General features: G+C 46.4%; 1 protein-coding gene across 3 annotated transcripts in view; it reads left to right on the forward strand.

Moving 5' to 3' along the window:
* Positions 1-12585, forward strand: part of LOC127004376 (shootin-1-like) — a 64103-nt gene that overhangs the window by 21283 nt on the left and 30235 nt on the right. For all 3 annotated transcript variants that reach the window (XM_050872010.1, XM_050872012.1, XM_050872011.1), the window contains exon 2: positions 4408-4640. In XM_050872010.1, coding sequence (XP_050727967.1) covers positions 4496-4640 — 145 coding nt within the window. In that variant the 5' untranslated portion in view covers positions 4408-4495. The remainder of the gene's footprint in view (positions 1-4407; positions 4641-12585) is intronic.

A 12585-nucleotide genomic window follows, 5' to 3' on the forward strand; every position in this document is an offset into this window, starting at 1 on the left:
CAGAGGTATTGAGTGGTTGAAGATATTAGTCTCTCTCTCTCTCTCTCTCTCTCTCTCTCTCTCTCTCTCTCTCTCTCTCTCTCTCTCTCTCTCTCTCTCTCTCTCTCTCTCTCTCTCTCTCTCTCTCTCTCTCTCTCTCTCTCTCTCTCTCTCTCTCTCTCATTTACTCTTCCTACAGCGTGTGGATTTCCATCATCACTCAAACATATGACCGGAAGTGTGTGTGTGTGTGTGTGTGTGTGTGTGTGTGTGTGTGTGTGTGTCCTAATGACCTTCCTGTGGGATAGTGGCTTTCGTGACCACCTTTTTTTTCTTATTCATTGATCATTGAGAGAGAGAGAGAGAGAGAGAGAGAGAGAGAGAGAGAGAGACAGAATAATCACACGTTACCTTTTCGGTCATCCTCGTCCTCCACTAATCAGAGGCAGGTCAGGTCAGGTCAGGTCAGGTTACGAAAGGTTATTTTGTGGTCAGCGTCCTGGGAGAAATAAATAAATGTCTTGGGACACTTGGGACTCACATTTAACTTTCTTTACTTTTTTTTGTACTTGTTTATTTGGCAGTGTAAGATTATTTTCAACGACAAAGCAACATTTTCTAGCACATGGTCTTACTGATACATAAACACAAACCTACCTACATGCCTAAGAACAAAAACATGCATACATACATATACACATACATATATACATACATACATACATACATTTTTTTTTTACATCTGGCCTACAGCGCCGGTAGGCTATTACATAGGGGCCTGATGGTCGGCCCCAGTCCGTCATGGCGCAGGCAATTGTTTATAGTGGCGCCATTATTATTGGTTGATGCTGCCCCCGGATCTCATTCTTGATTTCACTTGCGCCGCACAGCTTCTAAAGTCCGGGTTGATAGGTGGTCTTCAGGACAACATGTGGGTAGTCTCAGGCCACTCGGCGAACACATACATGCACTGACATACATATATACGTACATATATACCAAAAAATACCTTCTCCAACATTAAATTCATGGGTAAAATATATAATAAATGTTCTGTGCCGAATTTAAGAAAAAAAAGCCGAGTAAGATAATCCCACCCTGGGGAAATAACGTTAATGAATGCCTTCATAGATTATAATAATTATCGTTTGTTTACTTGTTTACTCATTCTCATAATTGCTAACACGTTATTAAGGGAAAAGAGAGAGAGAGAGAGCGAGAGCGAGAGCGAGAGCGAGGGCGAGGGCGAGGGCGAGAGAGAGAGAGAGAGAGAGATTCCTTGAGGACGGGAAAAATGTTTATATATATTTCTCCTTTTACTCAGTCTTTTCCTTAACATTTCCGATTACTAAAAACTTCTTATGCCATAGCTATCCTAATGAAACACTTCTGCGGGGAGGAAAGGAAATCACATATTAACTTGAATTATTGACCAATTGAACGAGAGTATAGCATGTCACTTAATCCTAGACGTTTAAAGAATACATTTATACATTTTTTTTTAGTTTTACATTCCCTTCCTAAGTCTTAATGAAGCATATGCGCAAGCCCTACCATGCATAAACTGACGATGAACTTGATTAATGAATGGAAAGTATCAGCGAGTAGCGGGCTCTTTTTTTATTATTGTTTTCTTTTTTTGTGTGCCTTTGAGCTGCCTCCTTTGTTGTAAAAAAAAAAAAAAGGAAACTGTGTGGTAAGAGATGTAGTACGATACTCTTGCATGCGTGTACGAGACAAGGCGTGTACGAGATAAGCGATAGAGTGGGAATGTCAGGTCGGTATTCCCAGACGCCTCCGCCTCTCACATCAACTATTTCCAAGGTCCGAAAATGAGATAAATCGGGCTCCAGTAAGTGTTTGTTTACGTTCATGGTACAGAAGAAAGTTCACACTACCAGAAGAGTCACGAAAGTACTTCCGGAACTGCCCAAAATCCTACGAAAGCCTTGTCAAATATGTGTGCCTGGGAGTGAGGTCTGTATCATAAGACCGTATCGCTTCTCACATCAGCTATTTCTAAAGGTCAAAGAGGGGGTCAATCGGGTTCTAATGAGTACTTCTTCAGGTTCACGGTACAGAGGAAGGGTCAGACTACCACCAGGGTCATAAAACTACCCCTGAAAATGCCCACAACTCTTAGGAAAGACTTGTCAAATATGCGTTCTTGGGAGACGAAGTGTTTTATAATGCGACCGTCAGTGAGAGTAGCTTGCTTGCGTGGGGCTTCCTTTCCGTCATAGGCTGGTAGTGGTGTGGGCTGTGAACGGATGAGAGGGATGGGAAAAGGGGTAAGGCGAGAGCTTGATGAGAGGGGAGCATAAGGGGTGTGGGAGGCGGAGGCGGGGAAGACGACGAGGAACTGATAAGGTGATAAAAAGTGACGGTGGTGCTGGGGATTGATTAGAGAGTGGTGAAGTGATTAGACCGTCCGTCTGGGAACGAAGACAAAGCCGGGAGGATGTATGTCTTATCACGAACGGCTATTGCGTTAATTCCTTCAGCCACAAAACACGCTGAGAATATCTATATGAAAAGAACACGGCGACCTGTTTTGTTTTTCTTCTCCTTTACAATTCCCGTCCGAAATTATGGTAAGAAAAAGTTATAATTGAAGTCCTAAGAAGGAGGAGGAGAAGGAGGAGGAGGAGGAGGAGGAAAATACAGAAGCAGGATGAAGAAAAGAAGAAAGAAAAAGGGAGACGCAAGCGAAGATAAGAAGCCAACATGAGTGAAAGATCCAGTAAAACAAGGAAAACGAACAAATGAAATAATGATCTAAGTTCACGCAGAGGAGACAAACATTATAATAGCCGAGATATGAGCGTCGGGTAGTCTTGAAACAGTCCGGACAAACAAGCAAACCACAAATGACGTTATTACCAGACCGAGGATGAAGATGTTGATTGTCACTTAGGTGGAAAAATGAGATGCATGAATAAAACATGAAAAGACGAAAACAGACAAGTCATTAAAAAGAAACAAATTTGGGACGTGAGGCAAATCGTATTAACCGAAAAGACAGCTAAGGCATGAGGACGCAAAACAATATATTAAAGGAAAAGCATAAAATTGTCAGACAAGGTTCAGGAGTGATAAAAATTTGCAGAGGAAAGGAAAGAAAATGGGCTGAGAAATATCTATCACCATGTATTTGTATAGGCATAAAGAAGATCCGTAGCCAGGTAGATACAGATGTTGTCTAGCTTCTTAACAGGTGCGATCTCTAACTGGCAAGATGGGCGAGGTGAAATGGTGACCTGCACTGTATCGGGGGACGGGGGGGGGGACATGTATAGTGGTTTACAGAGGATGGAGTGTAGCTGATGTTTTTCTTTTTCCTATCGAACGCTACTTTTTTTACTCATCCGCTCCTTTTTTCCTTCCTTCCTTTCTTTCTTTCTTTTGTTCTCTATATTCTCTTTGTTTTAAGAGTTTCCGGTCCTCTGCACCCCCACATCGTTGTTGTTTTTTTCCTGTCTGTTTTGTTCGTTTTCATATCAACTTCCTCTCGCCTTCATTTTATTTACATTTCTTCTTCTTTATATTTTTCAGACATTTTATCATCCTGTCTGTCCACCTCAACCATTATCTATTTATTTTATTATTCCCTCAGCTATCGGGACAATCTCGGTATAAGCGGGGGACGAGGGGGGAGACGCGGGGAGTTAGGAGTGGAGGGAGGAAGCTTGGGTGATAGGGAGCAAGTTACACGGTGATGGTACAGAGAGGGAAAAGGGGAGAGGAGGGTATAGGGAAGCGGAGGAAAGATGCATGGGGAGGGGCGGGAGGTGGAGGGAGGTGTAGGTAGGGAGTGAGAGGAAGGTAGTGCTGCAGCTCCCAATTATGAAGCCGTACGGTGCCTGAAGGAGTAGTCTTCTTGTCGTTGTTGTCACTGTTGTTGGCTGTGATTGAATGGTATATGGGATTCAGAAAGTGTGTGTGTGTGTGTGTGTGTGTGTGTGTGTGTGTGTGTGTGTGTGTGTGTGTGTGTGTGTGTGTGTGTGTGTGTTCGTTCTTAGTTGTTTGTCTATTTGTGGTTTGTAGAATTGCATCAAAGTACTAGTGTCTCTTATCGTATCGCACTTTATCACCGAAATTCTTATAACTTGTGAGAACTCTTGAACACACGCGATTTTCTGTGGTAACTCATTCCATTGCAACTTTGTCTCCTCTCTTTTAGTTCAGCTTATTAGTGTGTGTGTGTGTGTGTGTGTGTGTGTGTGTGTGTGTGTGTGTGTGTGTGACGTATATAATTATACCGGTTATCATCCACACTGAGATGGCTGGCTGACTGGATAACTGGCTGGCAGGTGGGCGGTGTTAATCCTCAACCCTTTCCTTGTACTCATTTCGCCCTTAATCCTACATACTTTTAGACGAGGCTCCCCTAAAACGCGTTGACATTTCCTTCCCTTCCTTCTACAGCGTGGCAAACAGACCATGACAAGGGACACCTGAGGGACAAGAGGACTTACTATCTACGTATCTTGCACCTGAAGTAGTAGCACCCACGATGACAGAAAACGGGGGGCTTGCGACGCCTCCCCGGGCCACCAAAGAAAATGGGGAAGAGGTTGCCAGCGATGCGGAGGACTATAAGGAACTGTACCTGCAGGAGATGGAGAAGAGGAAGACGGTGATGAAGCTGGCGCAGAAAGGTGAGTGTAAAGTGTGTGTGTGTGTGTGTGTGTGTGTGTGTGTGTGTGTGTGTGTGTGTGTGTGTGTGTGTGTGTGTGTTTTATTGCATCTGTATCGATTGGTATTGAGTGAGCTTTCCGACGTTTTTTTTTTTTTTAATTGTTTATTTGTTGTAGTGGCGATCGGGGAGTAAGGAAGGGGAGGAGGAGGGCGAGGAGGAGGAGGAGGAGGAGGAGGAGGAGGAGGAGAAGTAGTAGTAGTAGTAGTAGTAGTAGTAGTAGTAATAGTAGTAGTAGTCTAGTTGTTGTTGTTGTTGACTGTATTGGTGTTGGTGGTGTCGGCGGTGGTATTACTGCTGTAGTATTGGTAGTTATAGATGTGATGGCGGTTAGGGTAGCAGGCAGCAGAATAATTGTTGTTGATGATAACTGCTCTAATTACACTTGTGGTAATGGAAATGTAGAGCTTGTGATAAGGAGTGTGTGTGGTGGTGGTGGTGGTGGTGGTGATGATAGCACTGGTAATTATTGTTTATGAGGATTGCTATTCTTTAAAGTTACGATAATGTCACGAAAAGTATTATAGAATGCAAGAAAAAAAAAGCACCTCACTATTAGCATTGAATTTGTTGTTGTTGTTGTTGTTCGTAGTAGTGGTGGTGGTTACCGAGGTGATGAAGATTTTAGTATTTTTTTCGGGGGTTGGGTGGAGTAGAGATTGCTCGGGAGGAGAGTAAAAAAAGAGAGTTTAATCAAGGGAATGGAAGTAGAGGAAATAAGTTTGAAAGAAGAGAGGAGGAAGGTAAGAGAAGGAGGGGCAGGGAAATGAGAGAAAAGTACTATAATGGAGAGAAGGAAGTAGAAGGGAGGTGTTTGGAGGAAAAGAGAAAGGAGGTAAGGGAAGAAAATTAAAGGAAGGGATAGAAAAGGAGTTTAATCGAGGAAAGGGAAGTATAGTAGAGTAACTTAGAAGAAGAAAGGAAGAAGGAAGGAGGTGGAGAAGAAAGGAGAGGAGGAAAAATGAGTTCAGAAGAGAAAAGGAGAGGTAAGGAAAAGGGGAGAAGAGGGAAGAAGTTTAGGAGAGGAGTGAAAAAATTAGAGAGGAAAACAAAGGAGAGGGGAGGAAAGAAGAGGTGAGGAAAGGGAAGGAGAGGAAAGAACTTTAGGAGAGGAGAAGAAAGAATAAGGATTTGGGATAGGAAAAAAGGAAAAGGGAGGAAAGGAGAGGCGAGGGAAGGGGAGAGAAGGGAAGGTAAGAGAAATGGAAGGGAAGGAAAGAGAAATGGAAGGGAAGGAGAGGTGAAGAAAGAGGGGGAGAAGGGGAGGTAAGAGAGATGGGAGGGAAGGAGAGGCACTCACACAGTATCGCCTTTCATGCATACGGTGTGCGGGACTTCGATTATCAATACTATTAAGATTCATGCTACTTATATCTATCGCCTCTCTCTCTCTCTCTCTCTCTCTCTCTCTCTCTCTCTCTCTCTCTCTCTCTTTTCTTCTCCTCCTCCTCCTCCTCCTCCTCCTCCTCCCATTAATGTAAGCCTCCTCGTGGAAGGCATCTGATATCTAAGCTCGTAACACACACACACACACACACACACACACACACACACACACACACACACACACACCGCTCCGGTGGCTCTATCGGTAGAGCGCTGCCCTGCAAGGATTAACGGCCAAACAGGCGGCGGTTCGAGCCCCGCTCAGGCCAGATTCTTTCCGTGGTTACAGTCCCCCCTTGAGCAAGGGGGATGGGGTGTGTGGTGTGTGAGGTCCTGGCAGTACCCAGAGATCGACAAATGAGCATTTGCTCACGTCGTGACGGTACCTGCTGGCGAAAACGAGTCCAACTCGTGATCAGGCCGTGGTGACTTAAACACACACACACACACACACACACACACACACAGTCTCTCTCTCTCTCTCTCTCTCTCTCTCTCTCTCTCTCTCTCTCTCTCTCTCTCTCTCTCTCTCTCTCTCTCTCTCTCTCAAAGTCGTAGATCCTCTTTCAAGCGACTCTCATCCGGTTTTATTGTTGTCTTAGTAATATTGTAAGTGTGTGTGTGTGTGTGTGTGTGTGTGTGTGTGTGTGTGTGTTTATTTATTTAGCATTAAGACTGTATGTTTATTATTATTGCCTCTCGTATTGTCTTTCGTTAATCTCCGCACTTATACTTTCATCGCCATTGATTTTTCGGTCTTTTTATAAATATTGGCCATCGTCTCGTAATGTTTCTCCTTTTATATAATTCGAATTTATATAATTTTACGAGACTCACACATTCTCGGATATATAATTCTCAACCTTCAAACCACTTTTCCGAGACTTTCCTGTATTTCTTTTTACATTCACTTAAGATGCTGAAACTTAAAACCATGTAACGTGTCGCATTGCACGGCGTTTTCTCTTATCAGTTATCTTTCTCTCTTTTTTTTAAGCAATCATCCTTGGGCAGTGGACTCTTATCTTTTACGTCACTCGGGCCGGCTGGCGGGTGTAGATATCGGTGAGGGGAAGGGGAGAAGTGAAGAGAGAGGAGGAAAAGTGGCCACGGGTGAAAGGGAAAAGGGAGGGAAGAAGGAACGAGTGATAGCTATGGAAACACGGAGTGGGAGTGGGAGTCTGGGAGTGATTTACGGAACCCTGTATGAGAAGGGTTGAGAAGGGACGAAGTAGAAAAGTGACGAAAGAAAGAAGTCTAATATGAAAGGGTAGCAAAAAGGGACAAACGACAGAAAGAAAAGGGAATCAAACAGAATTATGCGGGTCGTGGATGGGGTGAGGAGAGGTTAGAGAAAGGACGAAGAAAAAGACAAACGAAAGAAAGAAGCAAAAATAAATCAAACTTGGCACGGTGCGGGTTGTGGATGAGGTGAGGTGAGGAGAGGTTAGAGAAGGGACGAAGAAAGAGGAGATGAGACGTCTAAAGTTAAATGGGAGAGTGAATGTGAAACGGAAAAGGTATTGAAAAGGGATAGGAAGAAGTACGAAGGAATGAACTTGGATGCGAGGTCGTGGATGAGATGGGGTGAGGAGAGCTTACGAAAAGGACGAAGAAAGAGGAGATGAGACGTCCAAAGGGAAATAAGAAAGTGACCAGAAGTGACAGGCAATAGGAAGAAGCGTCCAGGGGTGATATGGATGGGTAACTAACATCGAAGGGAGGGACGAAGCAAACAGGGAGAGGAAACGAAGGAAAAGCAGCAGTCTAAGATGAAAAAAAAGAAAAGGGCAGGCAGAGGGAACATTCAATAGGAGAAAGCAAGAAGAATCAGGCTGGGAGTGATGCGGGTCGGGGCGAGGGTATAGAAAAGGGACGAGGGGATTGTGGGTGAAGGGAGGGGAGGGGAGGGAAGGGACAAGGGGATAGAGGAGGCGAAGAAGGAAGCTGAGAGTGACGCTGTAGTAAAGGAATTGGAGAAGCAGGGAACTGGAAGAAGCAGGCTTGAGTTGATGTAGGAGATGGAGTGAGGGAAAGGAAGGAGACGAGAGGAAGGCAGTGGAGGAGGGAGGATAGTTAGGAAGAGCAATAATAGAGGGAATGCGACAGATGAAACGCTGGAGAAGGAGAGAACATGCGGAAGGAGAAAGAAGCAGGTTGATAATTTAAGAGTGAGGGGAGGGAAGAAGATTATAGTAGAGAAGTGGGGGTTACTGAGGAAGCGGGGGATGAAAAAATAAAATAACAGACAGGAGGAAGAAGCAGAAGGAGAGTGAAGGGTAAGAGAGAGACACAAGAGGAAGAAGTATGCTCGGGGTGAGGTAAGTGGAGAGGCAGGAAGGAGGAAGGAGCAGACTGGAGACGGGGAAGAGGGAGAACAAGACGGAAGGAGAGAAGAGAGAGAGACAAGAGCGGAGATGAAGGGCGAGGGAGGGACATGGAAGAGGAAACGAACCTACATGTTACAAGGAGACAAGGAGGAGAAATTAACAACCTGGAGAAATGGAAAAAGAAAAAAAAAGATTAAGGAGCAAAAGGTGAGAGATAGCGAAGGGACAAAGAGGAGGAGGACTACGAAAAGAGGAAGAGGCAAAGTGGTGATAAACAGAGAGCGAGAGACAAGAAGGAGGAAGGAGTAAGCTGGAGAAATGGAAAAGGAAAAAAAAAGATTAAGGAGCAAAAGGTGAGAGATAGCGAAGGGACAAAGAAGAGGAGGAGGAGGAGGAGGATTGCGAAAAGAGGAGGTGGTAAATTGGTGATAAACTGCAGGGAGCGAGGGAAAAGGAAGAGATAAAGAAGGACAGGAAGTAAGAACTGTCAGGTAGACTTGGGAAGAATAAGTTACGAGACTCCAGATAGAGAAGAGTTTTTAGCCCCTGCTTCCAAGAGCGTGGCTACCTCCTCCCTCTCCTTCCCTTCCCTCTTCTCCCCTCTCTTATCTTCCCCATTCCCTCACCCCCATCACCCCTAGAAAACCTAAGAACGTCTCCACCCCTCCCCCGCCCCGCTCCGCCCCGCCCACATCGTACAACAATTGATAAACCCGCGGGCGGGGGGCAAGGCCGGCTTATCGTGGTTTTGCCGTGGATACGATTTCGGGTGTGCTCCGTGAGTCACCCAGGTATCCGTTGCTCTTCCTCCTCCTCCTCCTCCTCCTCTTTCCCTCCTCCTCCTCCTCCTCCCCTTTCCCTCCTCCAGTTTTTCGTCTTCTCAGCCTCCTTAGCTTTCTCCTCCTCCAGCGTCTGCTTATTTTTGTTTCTTTTTGTTCGATGTTCCTTGCTGAGCGATAATCCGGATTTGCAACTGGAAAAATACTTGATATTGTGAACCTGCTTCTACTCGTTCATGCCCGTGTGTGTGTGTGTGTGTGTGTGTGTGTGTGTAGACTCGCAGTGTTGCATGAGAAGTCGTCGAGTGTGTGTGCATCGATTGTTTGGCGCGTCGTGACGCAGCGTGGGTGTTGTGTGTTGTGTTGCACGTGCGAGCGGCGCCAGACCCGCCTCACGTGCGTCGGTCAGTCTGCGGCAGACACAGCTAGCTTGCGTGTCCTGTTCGGTGACCAAGGGACGCTCATTGATTTTGCTCGAGTGCTTATGCACGGCCCCTGCAGCACGCCCAGCCAGCCTAGGCGAGCGGGCTGTCTTATATTGCTGACGGGACGGACTGCTCAGCCATGCACTCCACTAGGGAGGAAACGGAGGAAGGGAAAGACATGGATCCATTTGCATCGTCATAATACCGCGGCGGATCGGGTCGCTCTGGGCCGGATCCGCGTCAGGGTGGTGTGCTTCCGCACGCCAGGCACAGCCGCGGGCCATTACCCTCCCGTCGCGTCGCGTCGCCTGCCACCCCGAAGCCCCGAGGCCCCAAGGCCCTGTCGCCCGCGCGGCGCCACGGGATCTTCGTTTTTTTACGTTGACTCAAGTCTTACTTACTTCCTCTTCATCTTCACCTCATATTTACCCCCTCGCTACTACTACTATAACTACTGCTACTATAACTACTACTACTATAACTATTACTACTACTATAACTACTACTACTACTACTACTACTACTACTACTACTACTACTACCACGCTTGTGCTATTTATTCTGATTGTTATGTTCCATTTGATGAATTTCTCCGTATCTTTTGTGTGCACCCCTCCCTATATGTCTATATCTATCTATTTATCTATCTCTCTATCTCTCTAATCTATCTATCTATCTATCTATCTATCTATCTATCTATCTATCTATCTATCTATACTCGTGTGTGTGTGTGTGTGTGTGTGTGTGTGTATATATATATATATATATATATATATATATATATATATATATATATATATATATATATATATATATATATCTGTTGTCTGTGGTTATCCTCACGTGTGTGAGGGTGGGTGTCGGTCCCGGTGGGGGTCTGCGGCGTGGCCCCGCGGGCAGCAACAGGATCTGAATGGCCGGGGTCGTTTGCAGCTCTGCCCTCGTGGTGCTAACGGTACTGCATGCCCGGGCGGCCAGCAGGCAGGCGGGACGCAGCGTCTGCCCCACATTGTTTCTTCCTCATTACTGTGCAGTTGATCAGGTTAAACTATTTTTTTTGTTTTTTTGTTTTCACGTCCGTGCTCCATGCAAAAGCTAGGACGGAGTGTCGCCTAGGTACAGTTGCTGGGTTGGGGTTTCGTGAATTACGACGCCAGACACGCGACCCACGCCATGCTGCCGTCATAACGCTTCACGCGCCCTCCCCGACCCGCCACGCCACGCTGCTGCTGTTGGGCGGCGGGCGGGGCGGCGAGGTGGGCATGATGCCTGGACCCTGTGGCCCTTGACTCAAGGCACGCGTAGCGGCGGAGGCGTCGTGGCATGGCGTGGGTGCGGAAATAACCCGGGCAGACAGGGAAAAGGGAGACGGGAGGCGCGGGGACGAGTTGCTGTCGGGCACGATACACGGCACGCCCCCCACCCACCCCCTCCACCACCCATTGGTTTCCACCCACCTTTCCCCTTTGTCCCCACCCACCCCTCCACCACTCCAGACACTCCTCCCCCGCCTTTACTCCCTCCAGCCAACTCCAGCCCTTCCACAGGTGTGCATACTGGCTTGAGAATGGAAGATATGAGAGTTTTGTCGTGTATGTAAATAAACTGTGGTCCCGCATATCTGGCTTTGACAAATTGAAATCGAAAGAAAAAAAGATCCGGTACACTCATTTGTCGAGTGTCAACGTGGCGGCGGCGGCGCTGGTGACGACAACGGTGTGGGAGGGGAGCGGCGGCGAGACGCGGGTGGTGTGTGCGGTGAGTGCTCCCCGCCGGGTGTTGGTGTTATTAGTGGCCCAGCCTTCTCCACGTGTGTGTGTGTGTGTGTGTGTGTGTGTGTGTGTATACAATAGTAGTCGCAGTAGTAGTGGTATGATTGCAATGGCAGCAGGAGCAGAAATATTAGTAGTAGTCTTAGGAACAGCAGCAGTAGCAGTCCTGTGAATAAGTCAATAATGATGGCGGTGGTAGAGGAAATGTTAACTGCTTCAACGTAATAACGGTCGATATGATATTCGCTTCATCTGCATAGTGTTTTCCATGAACCTTGCCAGAAAACGAATATCCATCCATCACCTCGGCCATCTCTCCACGTCTGGACACGAACAACAGTCTGAAATGAGTGGGTGGATGTATGGTCGTCTTATTGAGCTTATTGTAGACAGACTATGCACTTATCTTCCCATCTGTATCACTTCACAGCATTAACAGATTCCCACACTCATACGTTTATTTCCATTCATCCTTCAAAACATTCATTCACATCCTTCTGTCTCTTTATCCATCTATTCACCTACTCATCTTTCTGTCATGCTCTCCATCATTCATTTCGCTGACCTTCCTTGTTCCTCCCACCTCTTGCTGCACCAGACAAGCCATTTATACAGAAGTAGTGCTAAAACGAATACATTATATAAGACGCATCCAAAACTGATCAAAACAACGACGTAGACTTTTGACCATGCATTCAAACGAGATTCTTCCTCCTCCCTCTCCTCCTCCTCCCTCTCCTCCTCCTCCTCCTCCTCCTTCTCCTATTCTTCTTCTGATTCTTTTCTGCATTTTCTTCTTCTTCTTCTTCTTCTTCTTCTTCTTCTTCTTCTTCCCCATCAGACCGCAGGAAGACTAGGATGACCGCGGTTGTCCAAAGGATCCTGACGTATTTCCGGACACCTTGAGAGGGGGGAGGGATGAATGACTCGTCCCTCCAACATCAACAGCCACTGAATCACACACACACACACACACACACACACACACTCAGACACATAATAGCAGGGGGTATTGTGGGAAGGCGACCGTCACCGTTTGTGTGTGTGTGTGTGTGTGTGTGTGTGTGTGTGTGTGTGTGTGTGTGTGTAACCTTTTCCTTTTAACCTAGTCAGTTTTATGAAATATTTATGCAAGGTCCCGCTTGTATTCACCCATTTTTTCCCCCCTCTCTCTCTCTCTCTCTCTCTCTCTCTCTCTCTCTCTCTCTCTCTCTC

The sequence above is a fragment of the Eriocheir sinensis genome, chromosome 28 (genome assembly GCF_024679095.1).
Source record: "Eriocheir sinensis breed Jianghai 21 chromosome 28, ASM2467909v1, whole genome shotgun sequence".
Taxonomy (NCBI): Eukaryota; Metazoa; Arthropoda; class Malacostraca; order Decapoda; family Varunidae; genus Eriocheir; species Eriocheir sinensis.